Genomic DNA, 20,039 nt, shown 5'->3' with positions numbered 1-20,039 from the left:
CTCCACTGCACAGGATATTGTGGAGAAAATTAATAAAACCTGTGCTCCTAAATGAAAACATTAGATAAAAGAGAAACTGATCTGACTGCTCTAGAGGATTTAATACTGCATATGATAACGATGATTTGTGATCTATTCATTAGCAAAAGAAAGTAACTACAGTACAGATCAATAGACCATATCAGTGATTAAATTTAATACAACTTTCTAGCATGTCTGAAGTGCTGCATCAAGGGGTAAAATATTCTAAACATTACATGTGATTACTGAAAGAAACCACTGGAAATGTCTGTCATGAAATAAAATGTAAACATTTTTTCTATTATGTTACTGTATTTGCAAATGTTTCTTACACCCTAATTGCTTTCACATAATTCATAATAAAAGTCACAATTGAGTCAATTTTCTAATTTCCCCCCCACACACACTGTTGGATTTTATTGTAGCTATTTAACATTTGTGTTTAGATAAAATAAGCACATTTCTTGTAAAATATGCCTCAAGTATATAGGCTATCAGGTACTCTTCTAGCAAGTGTCATAAACAGCCACAAAGAGATGTAATCAAACCATTTCCAGACCTGAACTAGCCACCCACACCATAGGGTTAGATGGCATTACTTAGAAAATACTTAACTGCTTATCCAGCAAGGGACCTGAAAGAAAGCCTTTAGTATAACAGAATAAGCTTTAGCTGGCCACAGTTCACCAAGTCATTTTTAATACTAATGGAAAAGGAAATATAACACCATTTGCCCAGTGGTGAAAAGGGAAACCTCGGTGGAAATAAGTGGCAAGTGTCACACTGACTCCAAATATGCTCAGTTACACTCAGTCCATTGAAAAAACAGTCTTCTGCTGTTTAAGGTTAAGTCTCAAAACTTCGGAACGCAAATTGAAGTACAAAAAGTAAGTGTTAATGGTGTCAATCTGAAATCCTTTATGTTTATAATATAAAGATATTCAATATTCATTTTGTTCATGTACTTACATGTATTTTTCTCTTTCCAGAGCATAAGGAGGAAAAAAACGTTTGCACACAAAAAACACACCTCAATTCAAACACCAGACAGTTTTTACAAAATAAAAAAATATATATAGTGTCAATGGACAGAAGAACTAGGGTATAAAACTTCTTGATGACTTAAGTGTAGTAACAGCCAAGTAGTCAAATGCTAAGACGACAACTGATCTACTGCAGGCCCCTTCTTAAAAAAGCCACACTCAATACATTAGGCAAGCGGCTTCTCCTAGACCCAAACTGTACTAAAAATATGCTCATTTTAAAAAGATGAGCTCCCTTTAAGGACCAGTGAAAGTTTAATACAATTAATGCCCTCTTCCAACAAACCAAAAAAAAAAAAGTTCAGAAATCACTGTTTGTAATTGATGCTAAATGCTTCCCCAGCCTGGGCTAACCTAGACTTTAAATAACACAAATACACCGCAGTATTTAGAGCCAGCCCAGCAACAGCTAGCTACACTCTTGGCCAAGTTTAGAAAAATATCTTCAGGTAAAAACCTCAAGACTTTACATTAATATAGTGAAACTTTGAAGCAAGGCTTGACTTGCTCTATAAAGGCTCTCTGATTTCTAGACCCCTTCTACTGAGCGGAGATAAAATAAAGCCGACCAAGAGTGCTGAAAACTAAACGTGTTACTAAATCAGATTAAAGTGATATTTAAAGCACAAAGATACGGGTGCAGAAAATTGGAATTGGATAGGGGCTCCCCAACTCTTCAATTTCAGGTAGAGATCCCACTTTCCTGATTTGTGGGAAGCATGCAGCCGCCCTGGTATACAGCCAAAGGAGCCAATAAAAAAGTTTGTGACAACTTCAACGCTTCATGTGTTTGTTCTAAACGTTTTCTAGTGTCTGCTCGCACGACCCAAAGTTAGTGAAAATACCCCGCAAGCTTAGTTTTCCTTCTTTCCCCTTCCCCCCGACTCCAAGATCTCTCCTGCGATTGTGAAGGTTTTCAGCGCGCCTTACCTGCTCCCTAGGTATGCAGGGCAGGGAGGTCCTCCGATGGGACTTGCTGCTGCAGCTAGACATCTCGGCAGAGATCATGGAGCTGGACCTCCTCCTCCTCTTAAACACCGGGACCTCTTCCTTGGCCAGTTGGGCACCAGAAATCTCTCGGTGCGGCGCCACCCCGCAATGGGGCAAGAGCTGATCCACGTACCTGGCCAGGAGTATGCCCAGTAGCCCGAACAAGTAAGCCAGGTAGGGTCTCCAGGCGACCTTGATCCTCTCTAAGGAGACGAGGGACGTGGTCCTGACCGCGCTAGTCAAGGCGATCATGAGGACGCCCTGCCTCATCTGCAGCACCAGCCATGTCACAGTGGCCAAGCAGCTCAGCACCACCCCCGTGGCGGTGAAGGAGAGCAAGTGATCCTCCCCTATTGCGAACCCAATCTGGACAATCGCTTCCCCCCAGCAGCAGGCGGCCAGCAGCAAGGCGGCTGTGTGCAGGCGGACCCCGGAGCGCAGCAAGTACAAGCCCATCCAGAAGAAGGCACACATGAGGCTGAAGAGCAAAGCGATGGGATGCAGCCAAGGAATCAGCTGGAAGTGGCTGCTACCGGGGAGCCCTGCGGGGGGCAACTGCAAGCCACCCGACTCTCCTCCTCTTGCTGCTTCTTCCTCCGTCGCCGCCACCTTCTCCTCCAGATCGCAGCCGATCTCCCCCCGGACCAGCCTGACCACCAGAGCCAGCAAGAAGGACAGGGATCCGGCGCAGAGAGCCGAGGAAAGTTTCCAGGAGCTCCAGATTTTCTGCAGCACCAGGTCACCCCAGCAGAGCTGGCAGGTTGAGTCTTCCTTTTGCCCCTGCTGAGCGCCAGGCTGCTGCTTCCCCTCCGCATAATAATACCCATTGCACTCGGACCCTACTCCTGCCGCTGGGCTTTTCTCCTCGCCAATGCCCCGGCTGGACTTGCCCCGGACACTGGCAGAGTCGCTGGTCAGAGCCATAGTTTCAGCGTCCCTGCGTGCCCACCCCCCTCAACCAGGCAACCCCCTAACCGCCCCAGCAGAGCGAGCCTCCCCAAGTTCCTATAGAGCTTGCAAATATTAATAGCCCGGTTGCAAACAGAGGCGCAAGGCTAGGAAGAGGCTTTCAAGTTAAAGCCCCGCATTTTGCAAGGCAGTGGGGGGAAATCAGCCTCCCTCTCCTGCCCCCTGCTCCAACAGCCTCTTTCGCCCTTGTTGGTCAGCTCGGCCTCCGCGATCGCTGCAGGTTTCCAATCCACAGGGTGGCCGGGTGGGGTGGCCGCTCCAGGGAGAAGCCGCTGGACAAAGTCAGCAGCGCTGGTTCATGTCTAGGCCATCACTGCTCCCCCGCACTCCTGCTGCCTGGGAAGGAGGTGCCGGGGGAAGCGGGATGGGGCTGCAGGAAGGACGGTCGGCTCGGCCGGGGGCTTCCTTCTCCTGCCCGCTGCTCTCTGCCGCGCTCACTCTTCCTTGCTCCACGGGCGGTCCTCCCCAGCGCTGCCAGAAGCCGTGGCTCGCCATGCCCCATGGCCGGGGGGAGGAAGAGTCCTGTGCATTGCAGATTGCCGGGGGCGGCAAAAATAAAAGGCAACCGGTAGTGGGGACGGTGGCGGGGGGGGGGGGGGTTAAAAAGTTGCTACGTTGTGCCGGGAAGAGACACGGAGCCGCAGGAGGAAGGCTGCTCTCGGAGCAGCTTTCCCTCCCGCTTGGGGCAGGGTTGGCTACCCCGCTTCACGGGAGGCGAGTCCCCCGCATTAAAGAAGCCGGGGCAGAGTAGGACAAGCAGGAGGCGGCGGGCGGTGTTGGCAGCTGCGCTCCTCCGACTGCCCGGGAAACGCTGCCCCGCTCCCACCCCCCTAGCCGGGCGGGCAGCGAGCGGCGCGAGCCCCTTGGCTGCCTCGGCCCCGGGAACTCGGCGTCAGATGATCCGCGCGGGCTGCTGCCTCCTGGCTGCTGCGCCGGGGCGGAAGAGCATCGCCTCAGGCCGCCTGGCGGCTTTGCACGAGCGGAGAGGTGCCAACCGGGAGAGCCTGGGCTGCCCGCGGCTGTTAGCAATCAAGCCATAAATCCGAGTGGCAGGGAGGGGGCAATTACACGGCAGTAAAAAAAGTCACCCTCGTTTAGCGAGATTAATTTTTACTTCGCTTTGCAGAGAGGAGCCCAGCCTAGCCCACCAGAGCTAAGGGGGTGGGGGAGTGGCAGAGGGACAGCCGTAACAAAAGACAGGACTGGGTAGCACTTTAAAGACTAACAAGATGGTTTATGAGGTGAGGCGCTTTCGTGGGCCAGACCCACTTCCTCAGATCAAAAGATACCCACAGGGATAGCTGTGTTAGTCTGTAACTTAAAACAAAGAGCAGTCCTAGGGCACCTTAGAGAGTAGCTCTATATAGTATCATGAGCTTTTGCGGGCTTCTTCATGTCAGCCCCCAGAGCCAGCCCTATCTATCTTTGTGGGAACCAGAACATCCCAGCCAGGTGGGCTTGCAGAAACTGGGCCCCTTTTTGTCTTACTGTATTGCAGTCTGCTAGGCTGTGTCTAGACTGGCCAGTTTTTCCAGAAAATCAGCCGCTTTTCCAGAAAATCAACCACTTTTCCGGAAAAACTTGCCAGCTGTCTACACTGGCCGCTTGAATTTCCGCAAAAGCACTAACTTCCTACTGTAAGAAATCAGTGCTTTTTGCGGAAATACTATGCTGCTTCCATTCGGGCAAAAGTCCCTTTTGCACAAAAGTTTTGCGCAAAAGGGCCAGTGTAGACATCTGAGATTTGTTTTGCGCAAAAAAAGCCCAGATTGCGAAAATGGCAATCGGGGCTTTTTTGCACAAAAGCGCGTCTAGATTGGCCATAGATGCTTTTCCGCAAAAAGTGCTTTTGTGGAAAAGCGTCCATGCCAATCTAGACGCTCTTTTTCGAAAATGCTTTTAACGGAAAACTTTTCCGTTAAAAGCATTTCCGGAAAATCATGCCAGTCTAGATATAGCCCTACTGTGGGGCCAATCGCCTCTTTCCAAACTAACTGCACCATCAGTTAAACCTTCAGAATCTTGCAAACATGATGTGCCTTTTGGGGAGAGCACTTGCTACAATGCTTAGGGAGCTGGAACAATTAGACCCAGATCCTGCAAAGACTTAATTAGGTGCATGGATAGCAGGCCTCATGAGTTAAGTTACACATAGATTGAAATCTTTGCAAACGTAGCAGACTCTTAGCTCTCAAAGCTACCGGATCAGGTAAATTGCTTTTTCTAAGGATATAGTTAGCACATGATAATGTAAAGCACAGAGACAGCAGGGGAACATTTAGAGCCAGGAAATCAACAGATTAGGTAAAAGCGTTTTCATGCTCCTCCCCCAGCAAGTAAATCACTGATTTAAGACCGAAAATAGAATCAGGTGGTGTATTTATTTATGGATAAATCTGGGATTTTAATAGCATGCATATCACCATAATGCCTGACTTTAATGGGCTGAAATGATAGTTCTTGTGTAATGTGTTTTTTGTGACCAGAAATATGGCATATGTACCGAGGTTGGTTTTAAAATAACAGTTTTCTCAGCTAGATCATATGTAATCTAGATTTATTTGTCATTTTTATGTTTAAAGTTTGGTGAGAAAGAAACCCGAGTATTGGCAGTAAAGTTTGGTTTTGAGGGTTGGATTCATTACAAATAATGTAATGGAGTTTTTGTTTTACAGTCAGGGTCCAATCTCTAACTTGCTGAAAAGATTTACAATTTATTGTTGTCAGTAGAGCAGGCAGTCTTACACCTATGTAAAAAATAAAAATACCATTGGGCTGCACACCATGTATGAAGGTCCCCCCCAGGGCTTTTGTTGTAGGGCAAGGGTTATAGAAAAAATGGGGGCTATATGCCTGTCACCTCTATTAATTTAAAAGAGACAGGCCTCTTCATGATTTGTGAGTCAACAAATTCAGTGTGGCAAATGCCTGTAGTGTGCACAGAATTCAGTCTTATATAACCAGTACAGGTTGAACCTTTTCAGTCCAGCACTCTTGGGACCCAAATTTTCAAACCACATGAAGTCTATATTGTGTAGTAGCATTACCAACACTGCCACTGCTTACTGAGCTCTTAGCATGCATCTACACACTATGGCTGCATCTAGATTGGCATGATTTTCCGGAAATGCTTTTAACGGAAAAGTTTTCCATTAACAGCATTTTCGGAACAGTGTGTCTAGATTGGCACGGACGCTTTTCCGCAAAAGCACTTTTTGCTGAAAAGCGTCCGTGGCCAATCCAGACATACTTTTCCGCAAAAAAGCCCCAATCGCCATTTTCGCGATCAGGGCTTTTTTGAGGAAAACAAATCTCAGCTGTCTACACTGGCCCTTTTGTGCAAAAGCTTTGCGCAAAAGGGACTTTTGCCTGAACGGGAGCAGAATAGTATTTCCGCAAGAAGCACTGATTTCTTACAGTAGGAAGTCAGTGCTTTTGCGGAAATTCAAGCGGCCAGTGTAGACAGCTGGTAAGTTTTTCCGGAAAAGCGGCTGATTTTCTGGAAAAACTGGCCAGTCTAGACACAGCGTATATGATATTTAATTTGCATAGCACAAGTGCGTATCTTATTTCAATGGAATTTCAAATTAGCAAATTTTAAATTTGGTGTGTCAACATCGTGCCAAATTTTGAAATAACATTATTTTGAGATGACCTTTAACCCTTGTGGAATGACGAAATAGGCATTGAGATAATGGGTGCGTTCAAAAAACGAAGGCTAGCTATTTTGGGATACTTTCAGTATCCCGAAATAGCCCCACTGTGTAGATGTACCCTTAGAGGGCATTTAGAGCTAAATAACAAAACAGAACACAGAGTCAGGTCTGGTGGCTGCAAACAAACTTTATGGGACCGTGAGAAACTTGGCCAAACTCATGATTAAGTGGACATCTGGCTAACTAAAATCATGCTGCACCATTGATGTTGTCAGGCCAAAGACTCTGGACTAAAGAGGTTCAACCTGTATGTTAGACAACAGCACACACAGCTGGGACCCATTACACCTTTGATCTTGTCCTCCATACCAAACATCATTCATTTTAAACTCCACTTTACCTCAGCTTTATTACTTTATAGATTGTTACTCTAACTTAGTAACATCAGAAAGGCTAACAGTAAGCAGATAAGAAAAACCTGTAGTAAATACATTTTGTAACTTCCCTATTAAATTTGTGTGGGAGGGAGAGGACTGGGCAGTGGCAGAAGTTTAGACATCTAGAGATAGCAATTGAGCAGGTGTTTTATAAATCACACTGGTGCTTAAAAAGGGACTTATGCACTTAAGTGATCCACATTGTGGATCATATCCTTGGTGCTTTTATATAACACCTTCTATTGCAATGCTTTAGTTTCCAGTAGCATGCCTTCTAGCTGATTGTATATCAGGGCAATTTTAAAACACACTAAGCTAAGGCCTTCATCATGCACTAAGCTCTGCATGGATAGGACCCTGAGTCTATATGGAGCCCTAACAGCTAAATGGGCCTCACTGAAAAAGGGAACTACTTTACCAAAAATGACTTTTCCAGCATTATGTGAAGCAAAACAAGATCTCTCCAAGAATAATGCTAGCCACCTTCTGTTTTGAAGAGTCTGTAGAATCCTATGTAGCTATTGATTACTTTGTCTTGGTAGGTTAATTTGATGACTTGATGATAGAGTTATTAACAGTAATTTAAGCATCAGATGTGAAAATACTTAGACTTCCTAGAACCACAGCTCCAAATCAAAGGAGTAAGCTCAACCCTTCTGTGTTTGGAGATATGATAGGTAAATTGAATTGCCTGCATTTAAATCTTGGGGGAGGGGTCCTTTTAAATGAGACCTTGGGAATTGTGGGCTTGTCTTCACAGAGTGACACTTGTTTTATTAGTAGGCTGTTTTTGGTCAAAAGTCTTCCCTCTGCATTGCTCTGTATGAATGAATTGGATGAATTAAGGATGCTCAGCACCTTTCAGGATGAGTCCCTCAGCACCGACACATTTCAGTAGTGATTACAGGAAGAGGAAATTATCAAATGTAGGTGGTAGTATTATAGCAAAACACAAATGTGGCCGTTTAATAATTAAATTCTTAAAAACTCTCCTTTTTCCTCTTGTGATTCAAATGATAGATCAGAGCTATTATTTGTTCTCTTAAAATAGGGTGAACAGAGAAATGAGGCTGTAATGTATTAAACAGACAACAAAAGGGGGGGGGGACTATGCTCTGGGTTATAGTTTAAACACCCCTGAGATGGAAGAAGATGCTGTGTAACAGTCTCAGGGCTGCTCTCTTGGATATTAACTAGGGAGCCACTGCTAGAGGAGCAGCGATGAGTCCTGTGGCACCTTATAGACTAACTGAAGTGTAGGAGCATAAGCTTTTGTGGGCAAAGACCCACTTCGTCAGATGCAAGTGGGCCTTTGCCCACTAAAGCTTATGCTCCTACACTTCAGTTAGTCTATTAGGTGCCACAGGACTCCTCGCCGCTTTTGCAGAGTCAGACTAACACGGCTACCCCTCTGATACTGCTAGAGGAAATCTGCCAAGGTAAAGAAAGCAATCTTGAAAAGGATTTATTAGCAATATAATCTAGATATAAACAAAGGTAAAACAATCAAGGAACCTGAAAGACAATAAATGACCCATTTAGTAAATAAATTGATATTAATTGGTTAACCAAATGAGAATGGGTATTTCAAGTTACAAATGTGCAGGAGCAAAATCAGCCACCGATTTAACAAGTTAACACTTAGGAGAAAACGATAAACACCTGAGGTGTGTCTACACTGGGCCACTTATTCCGGAAAATCAGCCGCTTTTCCGGAATAAGCTGCGAGCTGTCTACACTGGCCGCTTGAATTTCCGGAAAAGCATCAACGCTGTACTGTACAAAATCAGCCGTTTTTCCGGAAACACTACGCTGCTCCCGCTCGGGCAAAAGTCCTTTTTCCGGAAAAGCTTTTCTGGAAAAGGGCCAGTGTGGACAGCTTTTCCAGAAAAGCAGAAGAAACGGAAAAAAGCGGTTTGGACGGCGGGAGACCCCGTAGAAGCCGCGGACTTCTGCGTAACCCGAGGGCTTAAAGAGCCCGCATGCTACTGGCCACACATGGCAGGAGCCCCCCGGAGACCACCCTTCCCAGCTCTGCCACGTGGCAACTGTGCTGCCCAGCCACCTCAGCGCAGGCATGGCAGCTCCAGGTGGTCATCAGCCACCGTCACCCGGGGCAGGGGAGGAAGCCCCCAGGGGCCGCAAATGCAGGGCCCCATCCTGGACCCCCAGGGAGCTGGAGACCCTCCTGGACTTGGGGGAGGAGGAGGAGGGTCTCCATGACCAGTCCTGCCACCGGAATGCAGAGCTATACACCCGTCTGGCACGGAACCTGGCCCAGCAAGGCCACCCCAGCGGCAACTGCAAACAGGTGCGCTCGAAGGTGAAGGAGCTGCGGCTGGGGTACGTGCGGGCCACGGAGGGGAGGGGAGCAGGACCCGATGCCTGCCCCTATTTCGAGAGGCTGCACTCTTTTCTGGGCGAGCCAGCCCCGCAAGCCCCAGCTGTCCCTGTAGACACCTGCCAGCACCCCCCCATCAACCGTCCCACCGAGCCGGAGGAAGGAGACGACAGTGGCGGCATGTCGGGAGAGGAGGCCAGCGTTGCCACCCAGAAGGCCCCCTCCAGCAGCTCCTCTGTGGCTGGGGGGAAACCCATTGGTGAGTCTTTGAAGGTTACACTCCCAAAGGGCGGGGCAGGCGGAGGGGAGGGAGAGCCAGGTGCCGGGAGGGGGAAGGGGGAGAGCATGTCACTCAGGCCACGTGAGCTGCACGCTGCGTAGCATGAGGCAGTTAGCAGCACGTGCAGCCTGGTGACCGAGCGGCAGGTGGCCGTGGCTGGCAGCTGCAGGGCACGCCTGGGACCGTGCTCCTCGCACACATTCGGCGGGACCAGGGGGAAGGGTGGATGCCCCAGGGACTCAGCCCAGAGCCCGCAGCTCCACCAAGGGGTGCAGCACAGGGAACAGCACACTGTCCCATGCCTGGCTGTGAGGCACAGCCAGCTGCTCCTGGGATAAGCGCAGCGTCACAGTCCTGTGACCGTGGACCCCCACCGAGCCCCTCACCTGCTCCCAGTGCCTTGGCAGGTTCCCCGAGGGAAGTCCCCACTGTGGCCACACCTGTCCCTGGGCTACCAGGCTTGTGGGAGGGATAGTGGGAGGGAGAAGGGCCCCTGAGTTTTGCTGCAAGGATGGGACATCCCCCCACCCAGTCACCCTTCTGGTTCTGTCCAGGAGATATCCCACGCGAGGGGATCTGAGAGCCCAGACCGCCACTGACAGGTGTGCTCCCAGGCACTGCCATGGGGATGCATCTCGCTCCCTGTCAAACACCACTAATTAGCCCTAAGCTTTTCACAGTGACCACCGGCAGGGAGTTCCACAGGTGAACGCAGCACAAGCACCCTCCCGCCCTGCACGGGGCCAGGATACAGACCGGTGCTTACAATACTGGAGGGAGGACCCTACTCCCAGGGGCGGTCCTCCTTGCCAACATACAACACGGGAGCAGAAGGGGAACCGAGTGGGCCCAAGCCACAACTGTGCGGTTACCTGGGCTCTGGGGTGGAGGGCATGGAGGTGTGGGGACAGTGGACGGCCTGCCTGACTGACCCGTCCTTTCTTCTCTTCCCTGCAGCGGGACCCAGCACCAGACCCACGACTCCAGCAGCAGCGGCATCCCCAGCTGCCCAAGCCCGGAGGCCCAGGCTCCGACACCGGGACCAGCTGCTTCGGTGTCATGTCACCGCGGTGGAGGGGATCCAGACCTCCATTGCGGAGCGTGTGCAGGGCGACCAGGAGTGGCGGCAGGAGGAATGGGCTGCGTTCCTGGAGGAATGCCGCGAGATGTGCGCCACAATGTGCACCCTGACGGCACATTTAATACATGCCATCCACTAGGCATGGCCGGACCGCATGGCCCCGCCATCCCTCCCGGAGCACAGCCCATGCCCCCTCCTATCCCTGCTCCTCTCCCAGCTCCTGCTCCTCTCCCTGCCCCTGCTCCTGCTCCAGACCCTGACCATGCTCCTGCTCCTGCTCCTGACCCTGACCGTGCTCCTACTTGTGCTCCTACTCGTGGCCACCTCAGCGTGCAGGCTGCCCCGACGCGGTCTGCCCATCGTGGGCAGGTCCGCCCCCAGAGGGGCGCTCGCAGGGGCCACCCGTCCCAGTAACTGCCCCCTCTCCTTCTCCCAGTTTAAGGTCCCCTCCCTCCTTCTCCCCGTTAAAGGTCTCCCCCTCCTTCTCCCAGTTAAAGGTCCCTGCCCCTCCTTTGTAAATAAAAAGTTCTGTTTTCATTTGAATCTTGTGTGGTTATTGTGTTCCTCTAGTAACTGTAAAGAAATTATGTGAGATGCCAATTAGCCACTTCAATTTAACAGGGTTACAAACTGTGGACAACAAATTCATGACTCTATCACCGGGGGGGGGGGGGGGGGCCTTTTTCAGTGGTCATTGGTTTGCGGCGCATAAAGAAATACTGAGACTTTTCAGTAAAGATGTAAACCACAAACTATATTTACATAGCAACAAACAAGCACAAATGGTTAAAAGATGCAGTACAGTACAGATTCTAAAACATAGTCTAGGCGCAGGGAGGACGATTGTGGTGTTGCTGGCCACCTCAATCCTTTGGCCCTTCCGGGCCTCAGGAGAGGAAGAGCCAGGAGATCCCTCGACGGACGATGACAGCGAAGCTGGCCACCTCAATCCTTTGGTCCTTCCGGGCCTCAGGAGAGGAAGAGCCAGGAGATCCATTGAAGATGGCACTGACGTGAGCCTTCCGCACAAGTCCCAAATCCTGTTGGCTGTTCTTCAGGACAGGCGATGGTGGCCTAAACCCTAGCCTAACTTAAAAGAAAAACCCTAACTACGCCCGACGCACCCGACGAACAGACTCGATGACGGCCGATGTGCTATGACCCGACGCTTTACTATTGGGGGGGGGGGGGACGTAAGGGGAGGAGGTGGGGAAGGGTAGGAGCTGGGACGGAGTAGTCTGGGGTGACCCAAGCGACCCTGCTACGGGGCTTGGGCAAACATGTCCACCAGGGTCTCTCTAATGCGCACCGCCTCCTGGCGCGCCTGGCGGATGGCAGCTGTGTCGGGCTGGTCCAAGGTCTGTGCCTCAGCTGCCACCCATATAGGGAGGAAGGCCTCCCCACTGCACTCCACAATATTGTGGAGCACGCAGCACGCGGCCAGCACCTCTGTTGCATTCTGCTCACCCATGTCGAGACGGGTGAGCAAACAACGGAAGCGGGTTTTTAAGCGTCCAAACGCCAGCTCCACTGGGTTTCGGGCCCGGTTGAGGCGGTCGTTGAACCGGGCCCGGTTCTAGTCCGGCTGCCCCATGTAGGGCCGCATGAGCCAGGGCATCAGGAGGTAGGCCGCGTCCCCGACGATGCAGATGGGCATTGGCACATCCCCGACAGTCAAGTCCCGCCGGGGGAAGTAGGTGCCCGCCTCCAACCTCTGAAACAGTCCTGAGTTCCAGAGGATGCGGGCGTCGTGTGCCCAGCCGGACCAGCCACCATAGATGTCAACACTTAAATATGTCACTAAAGTTAAAACCCACATGTACTTAGCCCAGCCTCTTTCCTCTACTGGTGGATTATATTTCCCACCTATAGGAAACTAGGTGACTGCTATTAAAATAAAATGTCCATATGTCCCCAAAGAATTCCTCCTGTCTCTTTTAACATAATAGGTGACAGTTTAGAGGGGGACAGAGGGACAAAAGAGAATGCTTCTGTTTTACCACTTTTTATTCCAGCTACAGTAAGAACACCTGTGACACTCAGGCAGGAGCGGCTCTAGAGGAGCTGCCGGCAACTGGCACCCTAAGCGAAATGCGCGATCGGCACGTGATTGGCGCCCCTGCCTCTAAAGCCCTTAACAGCCGTTTATCTTGGCGCCCTAGGCGACTGCCTAGTTCACCTATATTGACGGGCTGCCACTGCACTCAGGAACTGCGTTTGAAATGACTGCTCATGCATTTTTGTAATTTGCTTTTTTCTTTTAATTAAAATTTTTTCACCTTATGACTTTGAGCAAATATTTGTTGTCAGCTGGGAAACACACTGTGACTATGATTTTATAACAACTGGATCTTCAGAAATTTATTAATTAAGGTACCATTTACTTACCTTCTGACAGCAGTCAGTATTTATAGAGTATTAAGGATGACACTGTTTTGGGTTTCTATAGCCACGAAACATGTGAGGACCACAAAGCACTTTACAAACATATATGAATAAACTCTCACAGTGCCCCTGTTTATGACTGTAGTACTTCAGCATAGTCCCTAGCTACATGCTGGTGAGAGGGTTTCTCCCAGTGGTGTCAGTAATTCATCTCACTGAGAGGCGGTAGCTAGGTCAACAGAAGAGTTTTTCCATTTACCTAGTACTATCTACAAGGGGACATAGGCCACCTTACCTTTGCCACTCAGGGGTATGGCTTTTTCACACCCTCTGAGCAACATACTAAGTCTATCTAATTTTCTAGTGCAGATCAGCCCTGAGCCATCAAAGTTGAAATGATATATATTTACCAAACAAACCACTGATCATCAAGCACCAAGCTAACAGAGAAGTTAAGCACATGGGGAAGTTTTAGCACAAGTGTCCTGCTGAATTTGTGACAGTTCACTAGGCATAACACATCACAATTTAAATAACAAAATTTAGATGATACATTTGTCATATAAGCCATTGGGCATTAAGATCGTGATCCAGCAAAGGACTTAAGCACATGGGTAGTCTCATTGACTTCATGGATATTTCACTATGAGCACTGTATCAAATGCAGCTTTTACATTAATTCGGTGATCCTAACCTTTTCAGAAGTTACCAGTGTTCACTTTATTGCACCATTTTTCATTTCATCCAGGATATAACATTATTTCAGGCTGTCTGCAGACTCAAGAGATGCCCACTGTGCAAGTCTAATTGGTTCACATTGTCAAGATTTTCTTCACAACCATGGGGACTAAGTACACAATTAAAAATATTAAATCCTAGATTATGGAGCAGACATTTGATGACAAATACTTCCACCATTTTCATTCAGTAATGAAAATATCGATTGACTTTCATTGTGAAGTAAATAGAAATCATTATGACTAGTATATTAATAAATATCTACATGTTAATAAAACTTAAAATAGACCATGCCTCAGTTTTTGCGGAAGTCTTCAAATGAGTTACTTTTTCAATCACCATAAAACATTTTCCAGAGGAATTTTAAGAAAGTATACACTTCCCGTTTCAGAATGCATATAATTAATACATTAAGTAACTCATGAATTCTCAGAAAAATTGTTCTTGCAACCCAAGACTAAGTTTGGCAAATTTGAGGAAGCTGTGAAACTAGTGTGGACCTGCAGTCATTAAAATGTTTGTAGATCCCTGCTCTTATGCAACAAAGTTAATGGCTGCCCACCCAGAAGGAGCATCATGCAAGATCAGGGTTAGTGTAATAATAGAAAAAACACTTAGGTTTAATCCCTAGTTTAAATACAAATCTTTATGTGATTTTAACTATGGAGCAGTCATCAAACCTTCATCATGAACAAATTATTAAAATGCAAACTTCTATAGAATGTGCTTACTTAACACTATCTATTAAAGGGCAGCTAGTTCTAATGCAACAGAGAGTTCACAATTGCACGGCTGTTCACTGGAAGTTCAGGCTACCATACACTGCACTACCAGTTCCATGGGAAATGATTATCAGCTCTTTTTTATGGCACCTAAGAAATGTATTCTTCTAAAGAAGAGATTTGTTTTACTTTTCCTCTGGACTTGCAACGGCATTCCTAGTCATTGTGCAAGGAGAGCTGTGAAGAATTAAGTAAAACAGGAGATGGTATGAACAAACTGAGTCTTGGTTTCTAATGCAACTCCATTGAAATTAATGGGTTGAATTGACCTATAATGACTATATCTATGGCAAGCATTATTAAAAGTAGGATGTATTTTTAAATCCTTAGACATTAATTTTTGTTAATATTTGATTTTTTTTGTATTTTTAGTGTAGAAACAACTCTGGATAGTCAGGACCTTCTGTTTTTACCTGCTAAGCTAAATTAGTAACAGTGGAAAGACAGACCCAGAAAATCTGATTTACTAATGCAAAATTAGCATTGGCTAATTATGCCAGAAATACATATTACACATACAAGTTCAAAAAGACTAACTGAAAGCATTGACACTTGTACTATAGATCTCTAAAAAATATGAATCCTTAAAGTTGTGGTTAGCGGGTATTATTCAATTATTTTTGGAGAAAAATGTTCAAATCATTCCAGAGGTGTATTTTTAGTAATAAATACAAAATTTAAAACTATTAAGTTTTTTTTTGTCTTCAAATCAAAATAATCTGAGGTATATTAAAATAAATTTGACAATTGTTTTAATATATCTCTGAATTAGAGATTACCATTTATGCACCCAGATTACATTTTACAAATATTTAATATATCCTGTGTTCAAAACCACTGAAATTAATAGATCACTAAGGCCCCAATCTGATAATAACATAAATGCATAACTTTAAGTTAGTGCTCTGCTCATGTGAGTAAAGTTATACACACATCTGCAGAATGAGGCCAGATTTCAAGTAGACTTCAACTCCACTTAAAGAATCACTTTTAACTACCTTGCCCTTGTCAGATATTTATGTGACTAACCCAATCCCTCTGCAAACATTTTTATAAAACTTAAAATAAAATACTGTATGTAAACAACTGGAAGGTCACAAACCCATAATTGAAAGGAAATTCAAAGCTTAGGCTGAAACTGCATCTTTAACACAAACCTGTTGGGTGACAGCACTGAGAAATGACCGTGAAAACCATGTGATGTTTACTAACATGTGGTATGGTACTGTATGCCAGTTTCATCTTATCATGTGTTACAAAGATCATTTTTGAAAGAAATGTTATCAGACAACTATGATTAGTTTTAAATATTTGCGTACATACACTTGGTTTATAATTAGTTTGTGGGGAATGGTTATTTATAAACATTTGCAGCCCATTGCCAGGATTGTCTTGCAAATGAGATGTATATATTTTAAGGGCTCTGTTCCTAGTAATTCAAATAAAATCTGTAGTTAAATAGGAGTGTGAATGCAGGCTGAAGGTAACAGCTTGAAGTACCATGGTTCCAGCACTGTGAAAGGGCACCATAAATGACCAAATGGCCCCCAAATTAAGGTGTGTTAGAGTGAATACACTGCTTACAGAATCTGCAAACGATTAATTCACCCAACATTACAAACTCAACAAGCACTTTACAGGAGAGGGATCACTTGATGATTACCTGTACTGTTCACTCCCTCTAGGGCACCTGGCGTTGGCCACTGCCACTGGGCTAGAATAGACCTTTGGGCTACATCTATACTGCAAGCCTCTTGCAGAGGAGGAAATGCAAATAGAGCGCTCATTGCATATGCCCTTTTGTGTAAAAGCCAAAAAACAAAAAAAAGCTCTTGTGCAAAAGGGTTTTTTTGTGCAAAAAGGAGCTGTCTACACAGCACTTTTTTGCACAAAAACCGCTTGCACAAAAGGGAAAGGAAGAAGAAATGCAAACGAGAGTGCTGAATATGCAAATGAGCACTCCGTTTGCATTTGCTCTTCCGCAAGAGGCTTGCAGTATAGACGTAGCCTTGGTCTGACCCAGTATGGCCATTCTTATATACTTTGGACTCCTAAATACCTTTGAAAATCCAGGCCTTAGCCTAAATCTCACTGAAAATCGCTTTTGTAAATGGGGTTTAAGCGGTGTTGAAAATGTTACTTTTGAGTTTTGTAAGCCTGTACTTCGGATGTTTATAATCAGTCACTTACAGAGAATTTATACATACATCTCAGTTGGTCTTATTGATGGTCTAATTTTCATTGATGCCAATTCTAGACACATTTATTTTAATATCAAATATTTCATAGATATAAATAGCATTATCCTTTTAAAAAAAACTACAATATTACATTGCAACTTCCACTTTAGATAGTTTCAAAGGTAACTTTGATCCGAAGTAGATGTTGTATATATCATATTCCTGTACTAGTAACACATTTTATTATAATATTAACAGTGATCATATCAAAATTGTAGGACTTACTCCTGTCTATGAGGTGCTGAATTCTTTCAATTATTAATTATTGTAAAGGGATTTATGGGCATCTAGCACCTTATAGAAGTGGTCAGCTTCTAGCAGAATCAGGCCTATATGGGCCAAATTCAGACCTGGTGTAAGGAGGTGAGATTCCATTGAAATCAGCTGCAGAACATCCTGTTTGAATTTGGCTCATCCTGTCATTCATTTAGCTCCATGGGCACAAGAGTGTTTAACTTTAATTTCTTACCTCTTCATGTTGTCTACTGTAATTCATTCCTTATTCATGGTTCCTGCTGTAATTCGCTTCTTAGTTTCATTCAGCAACCCCATGAGAAGTGGCAAAGGAATATTATTAGTACGTGCTAGTGTAAACATTTCCAGTATGACAGCAAGACATGCTATTGCTTGAACAAAAGAGCCCAGACTCTGTGACTGAGGACTGTGTCAGCTCATATCCTTTGTGAATCAGCAAAAAGGGGAACTGCAATATGAACTCACTGGTGGGTTACATCTGCACATTCCAGAAACCTTGAATAGGATGGGGAATGGGAGTAGACTTCACAAACCTGGGTGGCTCTAATCTCAGAAGCCCCGTGCAGAGAAAGGGCACTCACACTGACTGAGGTCACTGGTTGTCCAGGGAAGGTGCCTGTGTTGATAGGATGATTTCCCTGGGGTTGTCACATTAGAGGTAGGAAAGCAAAGGTGGGAACACAGGGAAAAAGGTAAAGCGTGTGGCTGAGAAACTAGGGTTATGTTGAGGAATGGAAAAGAATGGAGTAAGATTGACCAGGCCCACTGATAGGGCGTGGAGAAAGGCAGCAGTTGCCCTTTGGCCTGGCGATTCAAGCTGCCCAGGGCTCCATGCTGCCACCACTGCTACTGCCCTCCCCCCACTTTGCGTAGGGGCCCTCACAGGCTGTCAGCTCCCCGAGACTGACATTTTGGGGTGGAGGTAAAACAATCAGGGAAGGAAGCATTTCAAAGTTGAGGAAGGAGGACTTTGATTTTGTGTTTAGAAACTCATCTAAATATTGCTGCTCTTTCATTACTTTTATTTTGTGGAACCATCCTGTTACTGAGGATCGGGCCGGAGATATTGTCAGTGATCTCTGTGGAGTCTGTTAAATATTGCTCTAGTTTGGATTCCTATTGTAGACATATAGGCCATCAAAACAAGGGCATTCATGTTCTGTTCACAGATTTGGAAGTTATACCAGCCTTTGTTCAGCAGAATTACGAAGAGTCACATTTGGATCATTCAGAATCAATTTATAATCAGATTAATCCATTCATAGTTAAAGATTATAGGAGATGCATAACATTTGATTTAAAATCATAAAAATAAAATACAATTCAATTATGGCTATGAACACTTGAGATTATAGAAACAGATCAGATAGATGACAGATGCTTCCACTCCATTCTTAACACATATTGGTGTGCTGAAGTGTTTCAGTACATGCTATTGTGTAGTTTACGAACTGCATTGTCCTGACATGACATAGAGAGCAAAGAAAGGAGCAGAGGCTGTAATTTTAGTGACACTGCAGTACAAATGCCGAGATAAATTTCACATTTCTTCTTACATAGCAGACTTATGTAAGTGTAACCTATTATTTAATACTATTAATGTACAACTACTATTAATATACAACTTGTTAATTGATGTGCTCTTTTTAATGAATGGTATGGTCACAGAAATTATCTGGGAGAGTATTTAAAATGCTTCTGTGCAAAACACAGAGTTTGTCAGCCCAGAATCTCACTGCCCCAGGGAGTTTGGGAGCCCCAGAAGCAAGTTGCCCCAAGACCTGGCTGCCTGGGGAGTCAGTTGCTCAAGGAAATGGAGAAACTGGCACCTGTGGGAACTGGAGAGCCCAGAGAGACAGTTAACCAGGGTAGCCCTTGGAGTCAGCTGCCCAAGGACTGTGGAATTCAACAGACTGCAGATCCAACTGTCATGAATCAGTCATCCTGGAAGCTCTGGTATCATTTTTAAAATGAAACATTTGGGCTTTCTGTAAAGATTTCTTTTTCTGAATTTCCCTTTTGTGGGGAATTTTGAAATGTATGTTTTCTTTCTGAATAGTATGTGGGGTTTTTTGTAATGTTGGCATTTTCTGTTTAATGGAAATTCAGAGTTCATTGGTAACCTTAATAAACACAACTCCACTGGATGAGGATTTTCTACTTAAAATAACTTTTTGAGATCCATCAGTTAGCCAGGTTTTACCCCATTTAATATGGCCTGCTCTGATAAGCAACTAAATTAGTGGCTTTATTTTCAAAGATAGTGATTAGCCAAAGCTTTTATTGAGGTTTGCATCTGTATGGCTGTAGGTGTGTAATTTTAGTTTCCCAGATTTCAAGCCTTTGCAATTAGTCTGACCCTTGTGAGGTGCACAAGTAGTATTACTATTTTTTCATGTGTACTGTCATTTTAGAGATAAGGGATTTCTCAGTATAATTGATAGATATTATAAAACATGTGTTAAGCATTTTAAGATACTCGGATGAACATGTCCACTAATGTCTTGTGTTCTTGTAGAGACTGCTGCTCATTTTCCAGAACCTGCATTGAGGTTGGAATGGAAGCATAATTATTAGTTCTAAGAGTCTCAAATAGATGAGCCAAGAATGGAGACATTCCATCTTTGATTGGTTGGCTTCTGGGAGCAGGAAAACAGAAAAAGGAAATGTCCCTGTTTAAGCTGGCATATGCCATGCAGTCCTTGTTCAGTACGTGCCAAGCCCTTGTTGGAAGCCTGCAGCAGTTGTGCAGTATGTCTGTGGTTATTGCCACAGGCCAGCCAAGTATGGCCAAATACAGAATGCATAGGAAAAACTAAAG

General features: G+C 45.6%; 1 protein-coding gene and 1 long non-coding RNA gene across 2 annotated transcripts in view; one reads left to right on the top strand and one right to left on the bottom strand.

The window, feature by feature from the left end:
• PDE3A (phosphodiesterase 3A) overlaps positions 1–4,062 on the bottom strand; it is a 376,204-nt gene extending 372,142 nt beyond the window's left edge. The window contains exon 1 of the mRNA XM_006121290.5: positions 1,995–4,062. Coding sequence (XP_006121352.3) covers positions 1,995–2,978 — 984 coding nt within the window. The 5' untranslated portion in view covers positions 2,979–4,062. The remainder of the gene's footprint in view (positions 1–1,994) is intronic.
• LOC142818453 (uncharacterized) lies at positions 2,675–13,101 on the top strand. The gene is made up of 2 exons (XR_012895923.1): positions 2,675–2,814; positions 12,834–13,101. It is a non-coding gene; the product is annotated as an uncharacterized LOC142818453 (long non-coding RNA).
• The last annotated feature ends 6,938 nt before the right edge of the window (positions 13,102–20,039 follow it).

The sequence above is a fragment of the Pelodiscus sinensis genome, chromosome 1 (assembly GCF_052426305.1).
Source record: "Pelodiscus sinensis isolate ZL-2025 chromosome 1, ASM5242630v1, whole genome shotgun sequence".
NCBI lineage: Eukaryota > Metazoa > Chordata > Testudines > Trionychidae > Pelodiscus > Pelodiscus sinensis.
This window is presented reverse-complemented; position numbering and strand designations above follow the sequence as displayed.